This window comes from Bison bison, unplaced genomic scaffold (assembly GCF_000754665.1).
Source record: "Bison bison bison isolate TAMUID 2011002044 unplaced genomic scaffold, Bison_UMD1.0 scf7180017864526, whole genome shotgun sequence".
Classification (NCBI taxonomy): Eukaryota; Metazoa; Chordata; class Mammalia; order Artiodactyla; family Bovidae; genus Bison; species Bison bison.
In genome coordinates this window covers 3,417,759-3,440,753 of record NW_011495077.1, presented here as the reverse complement: position 1 = coordinate 3,440,753, position 22,995 = coordinate 3,417,759, and the positions used below count along the sequence as shown (strand labels likewise).

The window sequence follows — 22,995 nt, the reverse complement described above, 5'->3', positions numbered from 1 at the left end:
ACCTGGCCCAAAAAGGGCCCCTAGAGAGTATGAAGTGGAGAAGGCAATGGCACCCCACTCCAGTACTCTTGCCTGGAAAATCCCATGGGCGGAGGAGCCTGGTAGGCTGCAGGCCATGGGGTCGAGAAGAGTCAGACACGACTGAGTGACTTGACTTTCACTTTTCACTTTCATGCATTGGAGAAGGACATGGCAACCCACTCCAGTGTTCTTGCCTGGAGAATCCCAGGGACAGGGGAGCCTGGTGGGCTGCCATCTATGGGGTCGCACAGAGTCGGACACGACTGAAGCGACTTCACAGCAGCAGCAGCAGGGAGTATGAAGGCAGCATAGGAAAGCGTAGACCCTGTGTCTAGAGGCGTGATATGCCCAAGCACCGGCCACTCCAGAGCTGCCCTAAAACAAAAGACTTGCACTGCAGAGCTTTTCTCTCTGCTAGTAATTTAGACAGTTACACAATGACAGATAAAGGTATTATGTTGGGCAGACATAGCCTATCTTCTCCCAAGAGAAATAACAGTTCAGCCATCTTTAATTCTCTACCGCAGGGAAGCCAGGAGGAAGAGAGTGGAGACAGCAGGACAAAACCAAAGTGTCCCTGACTAATGAGGTCAAAGTTTGAAAAAAAATTACTCCACAGCAACTTGTTTTCTTTGTCAGACTCAAAATGATGCTATGAGTCAAGAAGAGGGCAGGGCCTGCTTCAGGGAAGGAGGGCGAGGCGGCTGTCCCATGTCACACAGCCCAGGCAAGTGCGGCTTCCCAAAAGACAGCTTCTGGCCGCTCCTTTGAAAGCCATGTTCTTCAGGGGCTCAAGATGAGACTTCAAGTCAGAGCTTCACTGGGCTAAGGCTTTTCATTCTAAGTCTGGTGCCAAGAGGTCAACTTTGTCTCCTTCCCTGCCCCTCAGCCCACCACCCTTTCATCAGCCCCACTCCCTTATGCCACCTGGGAAAACCCACCCCAGCCTTCACACCCACTCCACAGCACACGGAGCATCCTGCTAATGACTCGTGGGCCCTGCGAGAGTGGTTTCAGCTTCTATGCTGCTTTCAAGCTGTGTACATGCTTCATTCAGCCTTGTGAACTCATTCAAAAACAGCTGCTGACAACTCATTAGTGCCATACACAGGTATCCCCTTTCACACAGGCAGTGTGCAAACACCCCTATATACACATGGTCATTGTTCCTTTTACTTAATCTCTTGGGAAAAACAAAACAAAAAATTGTGACATAGAGGCCATGGAGGGCCCTGTGGCCCTCTGTACATAAAGCTAATAATATACCCAGACTGGAAGAGTTTCTAAAATTAACAGAGCGGGTGCAAGGCGGCTGGGAATGCTGACTTGGGTAGGCCTGCCACTCCAGCAGTTTCTACACTCTCCAAGCTCTAGTTCTCTCAATTACAGCCCAAATTTGAGGCAGTAATTAACAGGAGAATGTTTGCATTTAGTGATCTTCATAAAACCAAATTACACGAGGCAAAAACACCCATTTCCTTGCATTCTGACTAATTGTTTCAATCATGAGTTTCCAGATGCTAAGGGATATTTCTGGTGCCTGATCTGGGCTGGGGTCAGAATACTAGAGCACTTCTTCCCACACACCACTGTTCTGGAGCATCAAAGAGAAACTCAAAGGGCAGCATAATGTGGTAAGAAGAAAGAAGTACAGGCTCTTAGGCCAACCAACTTGAACTTGATTCCTGGTTCCATCATTTACTAGTATGTCATTTAATCTCTCTAAGCCTCAGTTTCCTCATCTGCTGCATGAGGATAATATTAACGAACTAGTGGAACTTTTTAAAGAGTGAAATGAATTGATATTTGTAAAATGCTCTGACCTATGCCTAGCCCATATTTTTAAATGAGTAAATAAGTAATTCAAGTCAACAGGAAAGAGGTGAGGAAGGTAAGTGAAATCTTCCAGGGAAGAGTCAAAGCAAAGCATCTGCTGGAGTGGTGAAAGGGAACTTATAATGGTTCAAGTAGCCAGTGGTGGAAGTCAGGGCCCAAAATATTCCCTGGACAACTGGATGGCAGAATCTATTTAACTCAGCAGAGAGATGCCCTGATCTCAGGGAGCTCATGGTCCAATCAGAGGACAAGGTTTAGACAGAAGACATGTTGGGCAATGATGTAAGAAACCATCTCAGGCAGCCCAGGCATCTGAAAAGGTGGGCTCCTGGGGGCCTAGACGGATGAGGTCATAAAGTGTTCCTGGAAGAGGTAATCGGAGTTGGGCTTTGGGAGCTGACCTTGGCCGTGTACACTATGTTCCTTACTCTTTGCCAGACGATTGCACAGATTTCTGAAGGCTGGGCCGGGTAAGAGCAAAAAAAAAAAAAAAATTTTTTTTTGATGTTCAGCACCACGGACAGCTCCCGGTGTGCCTGCCAGCCCAACCGCACTGGTCTAGCCAGGGGAAGTTGGCAACAGCCTCCACACCTCTCTGGCCCCTCTTCTCCTCCAGTCTTAGTGATCAGAAGCATCTCAAGTGATTCCTTAATGTCCCTGGGCATTTTCATTGGGGACTCCTTGGTGACTGACAACACTCTATTCAAAAAGACCCCAAAACTTGTATATCAAGCACTTGCTAATATTTGGTGCTTTCAATGCATTACTTAATTTATTCCTCACACCAGGACTAATGTGGCTGCTATTATCTGTATTTTATAGATGATGACACTGAGACTCAAGAGAGCAGTATCTCCCCAAGTACACACAGTTAGGAAGGAGCAGACCCCAAATTCAGAGAGGTCAGTGGAACTCCTGAGTCAGACCTCTTGCGAGTTTAGGCACCTCAGCAGAATGTGGGGAGGTGGACAAACCTTTCTGGCATCTTTGCATCACACTGGGGAGGTAAGCCTGCCACAGCAGGTACAGCCCCCACCCCAGAGACAAGAAGGTTGCAAAGAGGTTTCAAGGGGACTCATCCTCCTGACACCAGGACTCCTGAGGTACTTCCTGGATGAGCAAACCAACACAACTTTTGAGTATTAAAAGCACCCCAGTCATCAGCAGCCAGTAGGGCAAGTTGTACCCAACCTGTAAAAAGGAAAACTGAGGTTCACAAAGGAAGGAATAGTAACATTCCAAAGCCTCAAGCTTTATGCCCAATGCTCCCCTGCCCACTCCCACTGGGTGTAGAATCATTCATGAATAAATCTCACAATCCAGACTCTATACATCCATGGTGGCGGGTGGCAGGCCCTGGCAGGGAGGCAATGGATAGCCAGACTCAGGCATGCTGGAGTTGGCAGAAACCTGAATTAGAAGACTTGGTCTCCCCAAAGCCAGACGACCTTCCCCATCCCAGTGTTCTCTAAGTTAAGAGGAAGTCGGAGCCAGCAAGGGAGGGAATGGCCTGTGGGTCGGCTTTGGTGGAGTGGAGTAGTGGTCGGGGGCACATGCAGAAGGAAGGGGGTGGCACAAAGCCCAACAGCCCACTCCATTAATACCTGGAACAGTTCACAGTCTGAGAGGAAGGTTATGGCCTCAGGGGAGCTGAGGGAAGAGAAGACAGGAGGCTCCTGACCCTGAACTCAGAAACTCAAGGGCCAGACCAAGGGCCCTCTTCTTCCCTGGAGGCTGAAGAGGATGCGAAGGGTGATAAAACAGAGGCAGAAGTGGAAGTCCCAGAGCAGGGATGACCTCCTTTAGTTTCTTCTTGTCCACACCTGCCCACGCTTGCCTCTGAGCACATATGTTTTCTCACACGCACACAGACACAAAAACATTTTTGTACACACGCTCTCATCTTTGTACCACTGTTCATAGGGAACAATGGGATGGGGAGGGTCATCGGGCAATTCTGCCTTTGTACACATATCCATTTTCACACATACATATTCTTGCACATCCATTTGCATACATTTTGACACAAATGGTAGCCACTGGGAATCCTGTCGGCTGCAAGGAAGAGAATGTTGGGTTTTTGCCTGCTAAGATCTTTTCCATCTTCAACATTCATCTGAAGTGCTACCACTTCTGAGCCTTCTCAGCCTCTCACTGAAGCCCAGCCCAAGGTCTGGCCCTGGATCTTCTAGAATGCTGTGGGTTTCTTGAATGCAGGGGCCTTGTCGCAGACATGCTTGTGCCCCTGCAGGGCTGGCAGCAGCAGGGGGAGGTATTCCCGTGCTTTCTCTCAGATAAGCAGCACACCCACAGCTCCATCTTGTACCCCTCCCCCTGCCCCCCACGCAGTTGGCTCAGACACCACTCCTAGCACCAGACTGCATTCCCGCCTGCCACCTGGAGGGCCTGCTGGCTCCTCCACCCAGTAAGTCCAAGGCTGAGCTCAGCATCTTCCTCCTCAAAGCTGAAGGGCACAGTCAGCATTTCAATCACCTGGGCTGGAAACCTCACAGCCACCCTCAGCTGCTTTCTCTGTCCTCCCACCTGCCCCTGCAGGTCCCCCTAGCAGCAATCAAGTCTTGTCTGGCCCCTTCAATGACAGCTTCTGAACCTGTCCCCAAAGCTCTGTCCTAGATCAGTTCCTCACTACTCCTCATGCAGACTTTGTCCCTGCCACCCACCTCGTCCCCTGCCTCCTCTTTCTTTCCCTCCATGTCACATGCTCTCTGGGTTATCTGGCCAAACCACATTATGATTATGTCACTCCATGCTTGAACTCCACTCTGGAGACCCCAGTGGCTATAGAGGAAGGTTCAAGCTCCTAGATCCGCACCCATGACTCCTCTTCCTTCTTCTCCCTTCCACTTCGTTCACAGGAGCCAACGGGACACCCAACTTGTGGTCTCATGTCCGCCCACTTTGTGGTTCCTCCTCCTTCTGAGAACTGCCCCTATCTCTTGAACCCCCATCTTTTGAAGTCCCTTCTCTCATCCAAAAGGAGGCAGTTCAACTGCCTCCTCCTCCATGAACTTCACCTGACTGTGCAGTGTGTCTGCGATAGCAGTCGTCACATTCTGCCCGTTTCACCAGGTACTACCTAACTCTCCTTCCAGCCCCGAAACAAAGAAGCCAGGCATCTTCATGTCTGAGAACTAGATGGGAGCTAAGAGCTTCCCCCTCCATTCTAGGCCCAGCACAGATAACTGCACAAGCTGACCATGAAGCTGATGAGAATTCAGGACAGCCATCAACAACTTACTGTTTGCCAGGTACTCATCTGAGACCCTTATATAGACTATCTCATCTAATCCTATGAAGTAGATACTATGAATACGCCCATTTTACAGTTGAGATAACTGAGGCTCAAGAAGTTGGGAAATTTGCTGTATATGGTAGATCGGGATTTCACACCCAAATAGCTTGACTCCAGAGTCCCACTTCTTATCGCTCTATACAAATATAAACCCAGTCGATAGTATTTTCCCTTTCCTAAACTCTGTGCCTCCTCCTATTCCCTCTCTCCCTCCCAAACCTGTCCCCTGTGCTCGCTTCCACAGTACCTTCACTCTCAACTTCTTCACCCTCTAACCCACCTGCTTTTTCCCTTACCTGAACTTTAGTTGTGTCCTAAGGACGTCACTCTCCCAAACCCCACAGACCTCAAGGTTAGGGTGGAGTGAGCAGCTTTGTCCACGCTAATGCCTCTTCCTGCCTGTGGTAGGAATGTCTACAAGATCTCTTGAGCATCCTGTCATTTGCTGGCCTTCTTTACAGCATCCACTCGCCACTCTTGGGGACCGTGGTGAGGCTGGCACCTGGTTCACAATCTTCTATTCCATTGCGAATCCTGCCTTCATCCTGGGTGACTTCTACTCCCCCTCATCAACCAGCAATAACACCCAGCCTCCCACTGGCTTGAAGTCCTGCCTCTAAAGTCTTCGCTCCAGTCCCTTCCAACAGCACATCCTGGACTGGGTCACTGTCTGCAGTTGGTCCATCTTTAATCTCAGATAAGCAGTGCTCTCTCCCACCCTAACCTCCTTTTCTGCCAGTTCTCTTATCCAATCATGCTAAGTCTGTTCTTTGGTGTCCCAGGAGCCTGCAGTCACTGGCCCTCTAATTATCCTGTGAGAACCCTCCTGCCTCCTCCCATTCCCCCCACACATAGTGGTTCTGCTCATCAACCTCTCTTGCCCCGTCCTCTGGCCCTGACTTCACTAGATCATAACTGTAACTCAGAGCCATCATCAGCTCTTCCCGTTTCCATGGAAGGGGGTGGGCTGTACAGAAAACCTCACAACCTCAGACCAGTCCTACTAAATACCAAGTGCCTTAGCTCCTTGTGTCTCTATTTCCTCATCAGTGTTTCTGTACTCAGCAGGGTCCTCACCTCTGCCAGCCTATCCTCCAGGAGACCCTAACAGCCTTTCCCACCCATTTCCCACAGCGGCCTTTCCAAATTATCTCCTCTCTCCTCAAAGCTCTGAAACCACCACTTTCCCCCTCCCTCCCAGCAGATAACAGCACTTCTTCACAGAGGAAACAGAAGCCTGCAAAATGCCCCCTTCTTTTCCTGCCATCTGACTACTCCCTTGCTTGTCTCTCTCCCTCCCTGCTTTCCCCCTCCACCCCCCAGTCACAAGGAATCAGTTGATGACTCTACTATCTGCTCTCTCAACACTGTTCCCTTTTTCCTCCCCAGGAACATTACAGGTTATCCCCTCTCTCACCCATATCTTCAGGCCCTTCTGATCAGCTTTTAAGATCTCGCACTTAATAAAATCACTCCCGAACCCCCACTATCTTATCTTTTCTCCCCTCAGAACCAAGCTTCCTGAAAGACGTGTGGCCGTCCCCACTCTCTCACTTCCACGTCCATTTCCCCAGCATGCCTCTCAATCCTGCAGCAACACTGCCGAGGCACACATCCTGCTGCCAAATCCCACAATTTCCAGTCCATTCCGTCTTGACCCTCTGTATCATCTGACACTGTGCACCATTTCCGCTGAGACACTCTGCTCCACTGGCTCTTCTCTGTTCTCTCTGGTTCTCCTTTCCCTCCCATTGCAGGAGCTCCTCTTTCCCTCCGTGACCTTTAAATGTTTTTGTTTCTTGGGGGCCCCCACCTCCTCTCCCTCTTTACACTCTCCTGGGGTGACCTCACCAACTCCCAAGGTCTCAAAATTATTCGGCTGGCTTCCAAACCATACCTCTCTGTCCTGAGCCCACAGCCATGTGCTCTCTTGCTGACTACACACCTACACCTGGATGTCCAATGGGAACTTCATTCTTGACAGAGCCAGATATAACTTAGCAGCTCCCTGCACAAACCTGTGCTCCCAGCATGTGATACTACCATTCATCCAGACACTTAGCCTGGAAACCTAGGAATTATCCTCGACTCTCCCATCTTGCTTACCTTCCAACGCTCAATCATGTGGGATCCAGCACGGCTCATCAACCCACCACCTGGCCCACTTCAGCATCTTCTTACCTGGGCTCCTGCCTTTCCCAGGACCCCACAGACCTCAGGGTCTGCATCCTCTCCATGCTTTGCCAAACCCAAAGTCCTTCCAGGCGCCCAGCTAAAATCTAAGCTCCTTGCTGTCATTTGGGGGCACTTCCTGATCTGACTCAGCCTCCTCTAGCCCTGTCCTGGGTGTTCTGCTCCAGACACACTCAGCAGCTTTCCATGTCCCAGGCACCCAGGACTTTTCTTCTCCTCTAGGCTTTCCTACATATTGTCCTCTGCCTGGAGATACCCTCCCTAGCCTTGACCACTCCAGGCCACTTGGTTCAGAGGAGCTGTCATTTTTCCTGGGAGGTCTTCTTTGTCTCCCAGGAAATCTGGCGAGGTACCCCTTGGAAAGATTGAAGGCAGGAGGAGAAGGGGATGACAGAGAATGAGATGGTTGGATGGCATCACCAACTTGATGAACATGAGTTTGAGCAAGCTCTGAGAGTTGGTGATGGACAGGGAAGCCTGGCGTGCTGCAGTCCATGGGGTCGCAGAGTTGGACACCACTGAAGGACTGAACTGAACTGAGCAGTTTATCACACTAGGATGTAATTGTAGTCACTTGACTCTCTGAACTTAGTGCAGTTCCTTTTATGAGGTAGGTCCAAAAAAAAAGCCTGGGAATGGGTGGATGAGTGAATAAATGAATGACTGAATGAGTCCCTTGGGAGCCAGAGACTGAGTGGCAGGAGGCCCGGCAGAAGCTACACAAAATGGGCAGCCCTCTGAGACCCTGACTCCTTCCCACGAAACCTTCACAGGCCTCCTCCAAGAGCAGGGAGAACTTATCCCATGCAAACCGCTGCCCCCCCGCGCCAAGACCCGAAAACTCCCAACAACATCCACTAGCAAACGGCTCCCACCTAGTGAAGATGATGGCAGAAAAGTAACGGAGGAGGAGTGGGAGCTGGGGTGGGGGAAGGTAGATGAACAAGAGAGGGGCTAGGAGAATGTGGGGTCGGGGTTCTAACACAGGGATGACAGGGGCTGGTGGGGGGTGACTGAGGCTAAAGATGTCAACCAAGGCCACGACTGTGTTTCCATCCTGACCAGCACAAGCCTGGCAAGGCAGAACACACCAAGCCCCCTCCTTTCAGGCACGCCCCTTCATTACAGACACGCCCCCTCCTTTCAGGCACGCCCCCTTGGTGGGGACTTGGCAGATTCTCCCATCTACCTGATAGGCTTGCACAGAGATCCAGAAGGGGGGGGGGGGGGGGGTGCACAGAAGAGGCAGCTCCATTTCTTCCCTTGAATTCCCCTACGTCGCCCCCGCTTTGAAGACCCAGGATTAGTCTCGTCTCCCCGCACCTGCTGTGTGTTAACCAAGAGCAGAAATGACACCTCTTCCTTTTCCCAGATGTAGACACAATAGCGGCACCCAGAAGGAGAAGGGTGGGGGGAGTGAGGTCTCAGTAAAATTGTCTTATTGTTCAATAAATGCGTGTATTAAACACTGTTGCGGTGGGGAGAGAGGGTGACTGTCAAAAATTTTAAAAATGAAGTCACATGGCTATTTCTAAGTAGTGGATTATGGGTGATTTTTGTTTTCTATATTATAGCTTTCTTTATTTTCTAAATTCCCCATAATGGGCAAATATTACCTTTTAATCAGAAAAATAATCCAAAAAAAAATTAATCACGGACCAGTGACCCATGTGGTGAAGAGTCCGCTGATGTGAGACACACGGGTCCGCGGGGAACTCCTAGGCGCTGAGACAAAGGTGTTGTCTTAACGCAACGGCAGGAGGAGCAGATTTTCTGGAGGCGGTTAAGGATGAGGAGACAGAGGGAGGCCGTTTGAAGGGCAGGTGTAACCGGCAAAGGAGACCACGTGCCTGCCCACAACTCACACATACACACACGTACGCACGCCCCGCGCGGGAACGCACACACGTGGGACACCTTCCCTGCCTTCCCTCTCCCACAACCAATAACAACTGTTGGGAAGCAGGGACCAGCCCCTCCCCATCACAGGCTCTCCGAGGCAGAGCTGCGGCCCAGCCCCCCTCACCATGCTCCACCCACCCGAGGGGGACGCGGCGCAGGAGTCGGGTATTTTTTTGCCCCCCGCCCCTCTCACACTGGAAAGCTCTGCCTCCCACCGCCCTCAACTCCGGCCTCTAAGAGGAATAAACGCCTCCCCAACGCCCCTCCTCTGGTCCACCGTCCCCTGACCCAGCCTGGGGTCTTCCCCTACAGCAGATGAATTGCTGTCTTCCACCCCCGCCTGGCCACTAAGGCTCTATTTTTAACCCACCTCAAACTCTCTGATTCAGAATCACAGGGCTCCCAGGTAGCTGCTCCCTCGGCCGCCTGAGGCTGCCTCCCAACCAGTGCGATTCAGACAAGGGCATCCAGCTAACGCTGGGCTTATGGTGGGTTATCCAGATTCTGGAGTATTTTTGGGAACTCGCTTTCCTGTGAGGATGCGCTATTACCTGAAGAACATAATTTGGCTTTGTTTCTGTTTTTTTGAAGACCCAGACAAAATGACATTTTACCCCTGCCTCTTCCCTGGTAACTCTTCCCTGGTCCCTCTCAGTCTTGGGCTGAGTTCCTAGTCCCTCAGCAAACAATGAGGGCTAGTTGCAGCCATTCCCCAAGGAGAAGGTGAGCTGTGTGAGGGCTGAAACTGCTAGAACCTTCCCTTCCCCTTCTGTGATCTTTTAATCACACTGCACAGTGCCTAAATTACCTGGGGAATCTTACCAAGATGCAGATTCGGATTCACTGGGTGTGGGGTGAGGGCCGACACCTGTATTGCTTACAGGATCCCAGGCAATGTTGAGGCCACTGGTCCAGGGGCCACACGTGGAGCAGCTAGGTCACAGCAGACAGTGCAGCAGAGACGCTCTCTAGTGTCCGGATACCTGGCGGTGTGGCCTTGGACAATTCCCTCAACCTCTCTGAATCTGTTTTCTTATGTACAAAATGAGACCTTTAATCCCATCTCACAGGATTCCAAGATGATTCAATGAGATAACATTAATAATGTACTACACAGTGCAAGTAATCAGCATATGCTGGCTGTTACCATCATCATTATTATTCTTACAACCACTTAGATGCAGGTCCTGGCCTCAGGACTAAGGGGATCCAGAGGTGTGTGGAAAGGGAACATTTCAAAGTGTAAGACCCTCACTGTACTGAGACCTGAGATAATTTTTCCATAGTGCCATGACAGTCCTGGCTTGACCATATAGGGACAAGAAAATTCCCCCACACAACAGAGAGGAGTAACTGATGATGGAAGTGTGATGTCTACTCAAGAATGAGGAATAAGGTGGTTTTAGTCTCCTTTGATTATAAAACTGTAGCCCACTAAGTTCTTGGCATGGTACCCTCTCACCCACCCACTTGTAAGCCTCACAAGCATCCTATTCTAATAAATCACTTCTTATCTATCACTTGCCTCTTGCTGAAATCTTTCTGAGCTGAGACATAAAGGACTGGAGCTCCTCAGGGCCCCCCAGAATGCCACCTAGCGGTTTCAGTCCCTCTTCGAGAAGCCCTCAGTCTAGGGGCGAGCAGCATGGCTTGTTGGGCACAAAAACCCCAAAATGGATGGGACCTGAGAGTGCCCACTGGTCAGGAAGGCTGGCCTTGTGGTTGCAAGAAGGAGGTGTGTGCTATCCAGCAGAAGGAAGCTACACCAGGGGCCAAGAGTCTTGGGTTCTACCCATTTCAGTCTCTTACTTGCTGTGTGCCCTTGAAGGAGTCCCTGCCTCCCACGATCCCTGCCTCAGTGTCCACAGTGGTACAATGAGAGGATGGAGCCAGACACTCTCTAAAGACATGCTGATTCCATGGATCTCTGCAGTGCAGAGGCTAGCCAAGGGCAGCTGGCCAGGGGGAAAGCTTGCTGAGAGAAAAGCACCCATCTCAGAAATCCATGACACTCCCTCCCTGAACTCAATCCTGACCCAAAGAAAGGATGGGGGCATACTGAATGTCAGACTGAGTAGTCAGGACTCTTCTGGGGACATGGGGAGCCATGAAGGTGCAGAGGAAAGAGTTCCTCGGGGAAAGAATTGTTATTGCACCTTCTCAAAGGCACAGCCAAGCCCAGCCCTGGCCATGAGGAGCACCCAAGACATCAACCCGTTGCTTCTCTGAAGGCCCCAGCCCTGTACTGAAGACTCTAAATCTGTGCACTCATCAGACACACAGTAGCATAAAAGCATGCACGTGCACGCGTGCACACACACACACACCAAACTATACAGCAGGGGTCACCTACTCTACAATGGCCCTGAACTGCCAGGATGCTGTGTTCCTTAAGGCTAGTGGTCCAACCTCTCTGAGCGTCACTAAGACCATTTGGGGGAAATTGTAGAGGGGGCCAGCAATGGAGAACTTCTTCAGCTGGCTTACAAGAAACAAAAAAGGCCCCAGCACAGCTCTTCCCACTTAGGAGAATGAAGTAAAAATAGAATATTGCTGTGGAGTCGCACGTGAGCACAAGCTCAAGGGAGATCAGGTAGGAGGGCTCACCGGCTTCTGCAGGAAGGCACACCTCATCAAGGAGGAGATGGGACGCACTCAGAGCAGAACTTCCTGAGGCCAAGCAGGCGGCAGACACGGTGAACAAGGGCACCGGCGGGGATTGGGGGAGGGCCGTGGCTAAACGTTGACTCTCTCTACGGACCCCTCTTCTTGTTAGGATGGGGTTCTCCCGGGAGTGCCTGGGCTCTGGGGACATGAGCTGGATGGGACTCTGCCTTCCCTCCAGGAAAACACAGTTTGACAAGGACACAGAGCAAGGGCCATGTTCCCTGGGGTCCCAATAGGCCCAGAGTTTTATGATTCTCTTTGCTCCTGCCGTGAGGAAGGAAAGGGAATGACTCCCTGGGGAGTAGAACGTCATGAATGGCTTGGAGGTATTCACTACCAGGTTCTGGGAAGCACTGGAGGGCTATGGTGAACACACTGCAGTGGGAGACTGGCAGACGGTTAGCGCAGAAAGGGCACTCGGGGTGCCCAGCTCACTTGGGTGCTTCCCAAACTTCTACCTGCCCAGGCCTCATGCATGGAGACCCAGGCATCCATAATTGCAGAAAGCTCCCAGGTGACTCTACAACCACCAGTTTCAGATTGGGGGTCATGCTAAAACCCAACCCCTCTCCAGCTCCATTTTCAGATGAGGAGAGCAAAGCCAAGGTGGTAAGGGCATGGCTCAGCCCACCCAGCTACATGGGGCACAGCCTGGTCTCACCTGGCCTCTTCTTCCAGCTGGCCCCCTTGGTTCTGTCCACAGAAGCCCTGGAGCAACACGGCAGGAAGATGACTCCCCAGAGCCTCTGGGACAGGATGGACATTGTCGCATTTCCTTCCCCTGCCAATTCCAAAGCCAATGGTCCTACTGCTCTGCCCTGCAGGACTCTTCCAGCCTTAGCTGTCCATGTGACCTGGTCTCCGTGGATCCTCCTATCTGAACTGAGACCATGTTGAAAGTTCCAGGAGGAGACAGCAGCCCCGGCCCCAGAGAAGAGGTGACTGGGAGGAAGGGGTGGGTGGGGGCCTCTGCGCAGAGAAAAGCCTGATATCCACCCCCACAGGGGCTGTGATCTAATGGCTGGGGGGGTGGAAGGCAACAGACACAGCATAACCGAACAATGTGCTAGGGAGCCCCGGCCCTGATCCCCAGGATACGGGCTGGTGGAGACGCCACAGAAAGAGGAACCCCACACACACTCCGGGAGCACAGGGGCCATGTAAATCCAAGATCACGCCTGGATGGGCCTCTCAGAGTCTCAGGAAACAGGGCAGGAGATTCTCATCAGCTCTACTTGTCAGCAGCGCGGTCCCTGCTTTGCCGGCTCAATTTGCACTAATGGGGTCAGGATTATGGGTTCAATACCTATTTGGCCAATTAGCTCTGCTCCCTTCTCAGCCTCAGACTGAGCTATGACGCTGGACTCTGAGAGAGGAAAGGACTTTACTGAGGTCACCCGGCAGAACAGGATGAGGGTCAGGAAGGCAAACCCAGCGTGGGAGGGTGGACAGTTACAAGCCGGGGAAGCTTGGGATGAGAGGCCCAGGGTTCCGGGCTGGGCTGGCCCTGATGTTACATGAGGACAGGCCACAGCTGCAGAGTCCCTCCTCCTGGACCATATTTCTTCAAAAAGCTGCCAGTGGCATTTAGGAGCCTTGTGGGCTTGAGGGGGAGGGTCTTTCCTGTCCGTGGGGAAGGGGATATCACCTAGTATCCTCTGACAAATCGTAGGTAGGAGAAGCCCATGGCTGGCTTTGGCGTCAAGTGGCTGGGGACTCAGGTTAATCATTGACAGGGGCTGCTCCAGCCTGTGATGGGGAACCGCAGGGTAATTACTTCTGGGCTCCAGGCCACACACTCAGTGACATTATTACAGTGGTAACATCTGCCTTCCGGGTCTAGGATGGCAGAAGAAAGCAGTCTTCTCAGAGGCTGTGCAGCTGGGACTGAGGCCTGGGAGAGCTGGCCTGGGCTGCAAGGACCCAGGGTCAGAGGCCAGAGAGACACAGACAAACTTACCTGCAAATGCACACACACACATACTCAGGCAGCATTGGGGGGCAAGACCCGGGGTCATGGGGTCAGAGTCCTCAAGGGCTAAGCTTCAGGAGTGGAGGTCCAAAAGGGCAGGTTTGGAGTAATCTGCCCCCTTGTCTGACAATACCCAGTCAGGCGTCTCAAGGTCCCAGGCACTCGCCTCCAAGAAAGTGTGCATAATGGGTCTCTCTCTCCTTCAGATCCAGCTCAGCTCTGCTTCCTCCAGGAAGCCTTCCCCGACCATCAGTCCAAATTGGTCTATCTCTTATCTGCCCTCCTGCAAAGCCGACCAGGGTTATTTCAGCTAAGAGAAGCTGAAATACTACCCTCCTATTTGCCAGACGGGTAGAGATCCCCATTCTCCATGATGGGTGAAAATAATCTTGGACTGGAGCATCTGATCTCCCAGTGGGCACAACCTCCCTTCATTCACCCCTTTCCAAGCCCAGAAGACAAGGTATTAGCCAGTCCTGTGTTATGTATTAATTTCTGAAAGCCTCGTTTGTGCAGACATAACATATCCACCCACACGGGTAAATGCTTAGACAGACACAAAATCATCATCAGCCAATTATCAGGCCCCCGCAGCTGCCGAGAGCAGACCTGGAGGTCCCACGGCTTGCTCGGCTATTTGTGGGAGCCCAGAGATGGGGATGCAGTGGGAAATAGGGAGTGCCTCTACCAAGCCAGCACATCTCTCTGCCCAGCCCGAGCACTACTCTGCAGGAGCCACTAGCTGGCTGCCTGGCTGGGAAGATAGATACAGTTCCAAACAATGAGAGACCACAGCATGGCAGGAGTGGGCACGTGTGAGGTTTGGTGGCTCTGGCTTTGGCAGCGGTAGAACCTTTGAGTATTTATAATTCGTACTTTACCTCCCTGAGAAGACCACAGGCAGCTGGCTCAGATGCTAAGAGGTGTAGGAGCTCTGGGAGCTTAAAAGAAGGGGGGATTTTGGGGGTGGGGTTGGCAGGGCAGAGAATGGAATGGACAACCTGCCCACCCTGTCCCCAGCCCCAGTGTTTCAGGGAGGCACTGAGGTTGGCTCCAAGACTCTGTTCAAGGACTCCAATTCCTCACCTCAGACCAAGGCCTTATCTTGGTCCCAGGCTGAGCCCTGATCCTGGTCGCACACTAAGCCTTAAGCCACAGACTGACTCCACTCTTCACAGACCCCGTGACCATATATTTCTCTGGTGGAGAAGACACAGACACCACTGGCTACTTGTCCCCTTCCCCTTTGAACCCCAAAGACATCAGTGGCATCCAGATGTAGTTCCAAAATCCCAAAGGTCTCCATGTCAGGCTGTGCAGGGGGAGCAGGTGGGCAAGTGTCCCAGTCCAGATCCCCAGGGGCAGCAGCCCCAGGGTGGGGGATTAGGATAGGCATGAGCTTAAATTAAGATGGATCCTGAACATACTCAACAGTCCAAAATTCAGGCATGAGGCTGGGGAGACAAAAAAGCGTCCCAGTGATGAGACCATTCAGAACTCTTCCCTGGACCCCTCTCTGGCTGGGGGTGGGGTAGGCTGTGGAGCCCTAAGACCTCTGAGCCAAAACCCTTCTTGGGTTATGGTTTCATCTCTGACTTGGACTTACTCTATGACCTTGGGCCAGTCACTGTCCGTCTCTGGTCCTCTGCTCCCTACCTATAACATAAAGACTTTAGGCCAGGAGCTTGCTAAGCCCTGTCCAGATCTGGTACTCTGAGGCCTGTTCAATTTCCCATGCCAGCTGAGCTCCTCCACACAGATAATGTGTGCTCAGTATTATCTGCCATGTTTTCATCCTTAGGAGAATGTTTTCTTGAACTACTTTTGTAATTTAGCTTTTAAAAGCTAACATACACACACACACACAGAAAAGAAGGAAGAGAGAAAAGGGACAAGTACAAGTTTTGAGTCCTAGAGAACAGGTTCAAATTCTATTAAAAATTCTGGTGCTTCAGAGCTGTGTGATTTCAAGCAAATCCTTTTTTTTTCCCCCATCAGAGCCTCAGTTCCCATATTTGTAAGCTGCGGACAATAGAACCTATTTTTCGGGCCACAGTGAAGAATAAGTGAAACATGAGAAATGGAGCTCCTAGCAGTCTGGCACGTGGCTGTGGTTCGTAAGTGGTGGTTATTGGTCTGTGAGTCCACCTGCCTTCGGTCTCTATTGGTTGGAGTCCAGAGTTGTAAACTCAGAAGCCCGCGGGGTCAGGCAGCGCGCACAAGTGATACGGCTGGGTGCAGGCCAGAGACCACAGGACCGGAGGGGACTGTGGGCACCTGGAGACCAAAAGCCAGGTTAAGGCCTCTCCTGAGCGCCAGTTCCCTGCCGTGGGGTGGGAACGTGGGGCCGGCATTGCCAGTTTCCAATTTTTCAAGAGAAGCTGGGAAGCCAAATCTTTGTCTGACATCCTTCCGTTTTAAACATTGTCTCAGACTTGTTATGACACGCTGTGCTGGCCAAACAGAACACATCTAGGCACTGTATTTGGTCCACAGGATGCTGCTTAGCAACCTCTGGTGTAAGTACTGCTGTCTCATTTTGAGCAGCCTCGGTGACAGGGAGCTCACTACCTCACTGGGCAGACTCTCGCCCCGGCTCTGGGTAAGTGATGATGATACAGAGTGTCTCTGAGTGGCCGCCTAGGCTCCAGGATCACAGATTTCCAGGGCCCTGGCAATGCTTTCTTGGTAAAGCCTGGCTGGCAGAGAACATCCTCTCTGAAGCCAAGGCAGTGCCCCTGGCCTCCCTGTGGCCCGCTCTGGCTGGGAAATGTGGATTCTTCAACATCCCCTGGGCCCAAGCAGGACTGCCTGGCCGGCCTCAGTAGCCCTTCTATTAATTAGCAGCTGGCAGCAGCAGCTCTGTGAGAGCCCTTGAGCCAAGGGGTATATGTGCTGGAGCCGGCTGCCTCCTCAGTTACATGACAAGTCCCCCGGGGGACTGGGGCCAGACCTTCTGCTCTGGGTGAATTCCCCCACGGTGGCCAGTGTTGTGACAGGCACAAGGGCCACTCAGGCTGCGATGACACTTGTCAGCCCTGTCATCTAGATGTAGATGGATGCTTACCAGGCTGGGCAGTGGCAGCGAGAAGTGACAGGCAAGTCCAGCCCAGTGGGGCCGCTAGGCATGGTCTGGGGTGGGGGAAGGGGCATTAAGCTTGAGACCCCCCCTCCGAAGGTGCCAAGGCCACTGCTCTCACTGAATGTGTCTGTCCTCCTCCCAGCCAGCCACCATCAGCTTCCCCTCACACCAGCTTGCCTGCCTGGCACCTCTGGACTCCCTCACTGACAACATCTGTTCCTTCCCAGAAATCTCATTACAACACAGCAGTCACCATACTCCCCTCCCCTTCTCTAGCCGGCCACCCCTCCGGCCCTTTGAAGGGGCAAGAAGCTGTGAAAACAGTGGGACAGGACGGATTAATGAGGGCCCTCGGGCCACCTGGCCTCCTCCTGCTCACCCCATCCCAACAGCCACTATCCGGGGCCGGCAGTGTCCAGGCAGTGATGCAGGAAGGGAGGGAGGCCGTGGATCTGACATCCCCAAGCCTGTGCCGACCTCTGTGGCTGAGGGCCACTCAACTCAGTTCACAGAACTCACCCTGTTGTATGTCCTCGAGGCCAAGAGGAGGAGAGTCTCTGGTCTCAAGAAACTCAGTCAGGGAGCCCAGGTTATGCATGGAACACACGCTCTGAACCTCAGTACTCTCAGCATGGTTCTAGGCGGGGTACCAGCAGCCTCGGTTCACCTGCGCACTTATCAGGATGCAGAAGCTCAGACCCATCCCAGACCTAAAGAGTCAGAATTTGCATTTTAACAGGCCCTTGGTGAGTAGGATGCCAGGATGGCATGAGAAGCGCTGCACTGTGACCGACACAGAGCTCTATGCAAATGCCATGTGATGGGCAAGGAGGGGGAGATGGATGAGGGTGGCCACACTGGGCTGAGAAGGCATCCCAGGAGACCCCAGGGCCCTCAGCCTGGGAGAGGAGGGCACATGGAAGGCAGGGGGCCCAGCATTGTGTGAGACAGCCCACTTGACTGCCCCAAAGCCTGGCGCTCACAGCAGCCAAGGGAACAAATGGGGCGGGGCCGGGCAGGAGAAAGGCCCCCGGCCTCATCTTGCAGCAGCTGGACAGGGAATTGAAGCCTTGCAATGGGGAGAACCCAGAGGGTCCTGGTCCCCCTGCCCCATTGGGTTTCTGTGCACCCGACATCCCGGGAGCACCTTGGCCCTGCGCTGGATGCTGGCCTTTGCAGCACATCCTCCACCTGCCCGAGTCTTAGCAGGTGGAGCACGTCCTCGTCACTGGAGAATCCTGCTGCCCACTGAGCCAGCTGACAGCACCACCCAGGCAGCTCACCTTGGAATTCCCCTCTGCACCAATGCCCTTCCCCCTCCCCTAGCGCCACAGCAGCCTGCAGTGTCTTTCCTGGCTTTCCACACTGATAGCAGAAGCACAGTCCTGGACAAGACCCCCCAGGAAGGCCCCAGAACGCCCCAGGCCCAGCATCCTGCTTCTGCCTGCTTCCTCCTCACTACTGACCTGAACAACCCTTCCCATGGTGAAAGGGAGAGAGACAGGCAGAGCACTGACGAGGCAGACAAATCACTCATCCCCCAGCAGGGCACCTTTCCTCCTAAAGCATCTCGTCTGCCCCGTTTTCATTTGCATGCTGCAGGCCATGGGCAGCCCAAGCCTCAGGTTACAGAGGGCCCCAGTGAAGGCTCTGGGAGGCCAGCCTCTGCCCCTCCCAGGCCAAGACTCTCTTTGGGGCTGGCCCAGAGTGAGGCTCACAACCTAGATGGTCTTCAACTTAGGAGGGGTCCACAGACCCCAGAAATTCAGAGTGTGCATATCAAGTGTGTCTGGATACGTGTGTCTTTCTGGATAGAAACTCTATAGTTTCCAGCAGGTTCTCAGTTCTCTGATGCAGATCCAGAACCACTGGCCTGAACCAAGGACAGAGGCCCATCTGGTCTGCTCAGATCTAAGGGAAGGAAGCAGTGTGGCCAGGGTGGCGGGGGTCACTTCCACATTTCTGTTCTCTCACAGTTCACCTTACCTCCACCGGGTGACCACAGCTGGACAATGGGTGTCTGGCTTGGCAGACACCAATTTTCTGGATGGGAAAACTGAGCTGCAGGGAAGGCTCATATCCCAAGCAGGCGCCCCTAGCAGACAAGGCTAGGAAGTGACATGAGGTGGGCGGTGGCAGTTCCTGGGCCATGGAGCAGCACAGAAAGTCAGTTTTAGGCCAACCCGGGGACCTACCAGCCATTGGCCCAGTTTATGTGGTTTTGGACCCAGCTGTTTCTGCCCCTGGCAGAAGGACCCTCCAGAGCCTGCTCTTTCCTTCCTTTCTTTATAGCTTCAGAAAGCTTAGGCGAGGAGATGGAATGGGCAGGGGGATGAGAAGAGTCAAGCTTCTGCCTGTCTCCACTCTCAAGGCCAAGCTGGAGTCTGGGGCATAGGAGTAGCCCTCGAACTGACGTCCTACATAGGGACTTCCCTCCAGTCCCCAAGGCCACACGCACAGCCCCAAGATATCTGCTCAGACACCTAGAGGTCACATACTCAGGACAACCCCCTGAGACTGACACTTGAAAGCCTGACTAGTTTCTGGGAACAAAACCAGGTACATCTTCACTGGGGCAAGGGGGGCTGTCTCCCCACTCCTTTCCTCTCCTCTTGGGAAAACAAGATCACACAGATACTATTTTTTACTTGTTCCAGTTTCCCACCACCAAGCTCAGCTTCCAAGACATGGTTCATGTGGAAGGAAGGACCCACCCAGGACCCAAGGGCCAACCAGCCTTGGGCAGGAGCCTGGGGAGCAAAGTCCTGAGGGGCTGCATGTTCTGGTCTCTTCCCTTACCAAACCCTAAATATGGGTTCAAAAGGCAAGTGCGGAGTAGAAGGGGAGAGGAAGTGAGACAAGCGTGTAGAGACTGGAGGAGTCATGCGGGTAGCCAGGACACGGTATGTGTGCATGTAGTGGGTGATGTGCAGAAGCAGAGGCAACCAAGAAAAGCCTGTTATCTCCAGGCCCCAAGTTATGTAGGCCCTTCAGAGCGTAGCCAAGTCCAGCCCCTGGAAAAGGCACCCAACTTTTCTCCCCCAGGAAGAGGAGATGCCGGAAGCAGACTGTGACAGCAAGCCCTGAACTCCAAACCACAAACTCAATCTATCGTGGTTTGCTGGAGATTCTTTATTAAACCAATTCTGTTGGATCAATGCTTCCTGCCCGTCAAAATGATCAATCAATCCTCAACGGGCCTGAACAATGCTCACAGAGGCTCTTGTGAAGCCTGAGCTGGACACTGGGGATTGGCTCCACATAGAGGCCCAAGGCCAGTGGCTGAAACTCAAGGGACTGAGGCTTAGGGTGCTGGGTTGGCTGGGGCGGGTGGGGCAGGGTGGTGAGTGAGGCTGGGTTGAGTTGGTGGGTGTTCTCAGCCTGGAAGACTTGGCCCTAGTCCTTGTCTCTTTGACCTTGTGAAGATGAGACCAGCTGCTTTGGTCTAGAGGCATGATCACAACCCTTCCACACACACACACACATAGTTTTTCTTGGATTTCTTCTCTTGCACCGCACCTAGCATCAGGCTGCACACAGAAGGTGTATGCTTGCTGCTCCCAATTCCTGTAGCTTGTTGCACAAACCCAAATTCAAAGCCCAGTCTGACCCTTCTTTGGTTGCCCATTTATCAATCCCATTGCAGCCACACCTCCCTATCCCTACCACCCTCTTCTCCGCCATGTCCCAGGTGGCCTGTGGTTAGTAGGAGATTCTGCAGCAAGGGGACTGCAGACAGACATGCCAAGATAGGCAGAGTTCGATCAGGAAGGCAGGGGAGGTTGGATAGATGCAGTCAGCCCGGCCCCACCCCTTCAGCATCCCAGGTAAGGGGCAACTGGGAGGGTAAAAGTCAGCTCCCAGAAGGTGCTCCATTAATGCCTGTTGTAAGCAGAAGCTAGGCATACCTGGGGTTGGTCCCTAGCAGTCTCCCATCCCAGGCAATGAGGCTGGTGGTGAGAACTCTGAACAGAGGCTTTAAGACAACAAAGCCAGCAGGGAGCCAAGCAAGGGAAGGGAGGTTGATATTGACATGGCCTACCTGCCAGCACCACCAGGGAGTTCAGAGACAGGAGGAGCCCAGGATACCACCCCCCAAGCCCCGCCTTAAGGGGGAATGCAGGAGACAACAGCACCTTCCCACACCTCCCCTAGCTCAGGCTGGGATCCTCAGGCTCCAGTACTGACTGAGGGGAGGCCACACTTTAGGAAACTGGTATAGGGAAGCAGCCACAGTTCCTCATGGGAGGGTCTCCCATCAGCTCACACATCAGCTCATTGAGGACTGTAGCTGTTTGTTTAGTCTGTCCTCTGGATGCCCATGCCCTCTGGGAACAGGAATCTTGGATATTAGAGTTAGGTAGAGCGATCCCTCAAAATAGGAAAAGGTAGGGGCCCTCCATTCACCACCTATTTTAAGCCGTTGAGTGTTGCCTGACTGGTCATTCCTAGCATAAGAAATCTCTCTCATTGGATGGAAAACGGCTTTGCTCTCATTACAAACCTAGCTTCCCTGGAGTTTGCAAAGAGGGCTCTGCGTTGGCAAAATGTTCATTTATATTGGCAGACGAGCAGGGAAGGCAGGGAAGAGAGCTAAATAAGGGGCAGGGCCCCGAGAGAGAGAGAGAGAGAGAGAGAGAGAGAGAGAGAGAGAGAGGGAGAGGGAGAGAGGGAGGGAGGGAGGGAGAGAGGGAGAGAGGGAGAGAGGGAGAGAGGGAGAGAATGAATTAAACCCACCTCAAAAGAGTGAACGTTTTCGACACTCACTTCAATGCTGTGCATCAGGAAAGCCCAGGGAGGCCCCAACATCTTGATGAGGGTAGGGGCATCACTGATTCTAACTTCAGAGAAAATCATCAATCTCTCTTTTTGCACAGTACCCCCTCAGGCCCAGAGTGGCATCTACTCTGGTGATGAGGAGGGGGCGGGGTTCCTCTCCCTGACTGGTAGTTAGACCGTTTGGGGAACCATAGCTGATCCATCAAAGACCTAGCAGATGCTGGAGCTTGGACCACTGGGGTGAGAATGGGGCACGGGGCAACTGCTCATCAGTCAGGGCACCAGGCATCTTCACTGACCACGACAAGCAAGGTCATGCTGCCCTGCTCATCTGGATGCCAGCTGCCCAGGGTGCCTGTTCCTGGCCCACTACTTAGCATGGGGGGCTGGGCCCAGGGCTAAGGTGGGTGCAGAAGGCTTTTACCCTGGACCTGAGGCCCCAGTGACCTCAGTCTCCCTGGAGCTCCTCCCCAGTTGCAGCTTCCCAGGACAACAGAAGGCAGATAATAATGCCTGGGGTCAGCGCCCAAGGAGCTGGCCCAGCTGCCAAAAGGTCAGTCTCTGTCTTCCGGGCCCTGCTCTGCAGGCTGAAAGACCTGGAGCAGCCTTGGGGATGTCCACCCCGACTCTGCAGCCCAGAAGAGGGAGGCGGGATGTGGGGCTTAAGGTGGCAGAGCCTCATCGTGGCTGCGGGCAGGGCTAGGCCAGGCTCAGAACACCTTTTCAGCTTGCCTCTAATGCGGCCGAGACCGGGAAAGGATGAGGTTGGGAGGCTGGAGCACAGAGGAAAGTTCTCAGCGCGGTGCAAGAGGAGGTCTGGGGGTGTCTCGGAGCCTCGAGGCGCCCCAAGCTCCCAGCGCGAGGAAGGAAAGTTAACTCCGGCTGAGAGGCAGGGCCGAGAAGACAAGCATGCCTGCGACCGCTCAGAGAACCCATCGGACCGTCGCCGGGGCCCCTTACCTGAAGTCGCTGTAGGGATGGATAATCCAAAACCCGGCCGACTTAACCCTCTCCTGCTCGCGTTCTACCGCCTTCTGGCTGCCGAACATTCTCAGGGAGAATTTGTTGACCCCGGGCTGGAGCATGGCCCCGAACTGGCGCTGCATAAAGCCGGCCTGGCCCAGGCGCACCTCGGCCTCAGGGAGGATCTGGTCTCCAGCGGCCGCGCCTCCCTCCACTTTGATCGCGGTGTCCACCGAGGTCTGCTCGCAGGAGGCGGGGACCGGCTGC

General features: G+C 53.1%; 1 protein-coding gene across 1 annotated transcript in view; it reads right to left on the bottom strand.

The window, feature by feature from the left end:
- HCN4 (hyperpolarization activated cyclic nucleotide-gated potassium channel 4) overlaps positions 1-22,995 on the bottom strand; it is a 97,894-nt gene that overhangs the window by 18,812 nt on the left and 56,087 nt on the right. Inside the window, 1 exon segment of the mRNA XM_010831421.1 lies at positions 22,726-22,991. Within this exon segment, the coding sequence (XP_010829723.1) occupies positions 22,726-22,991 (266 nt within the window).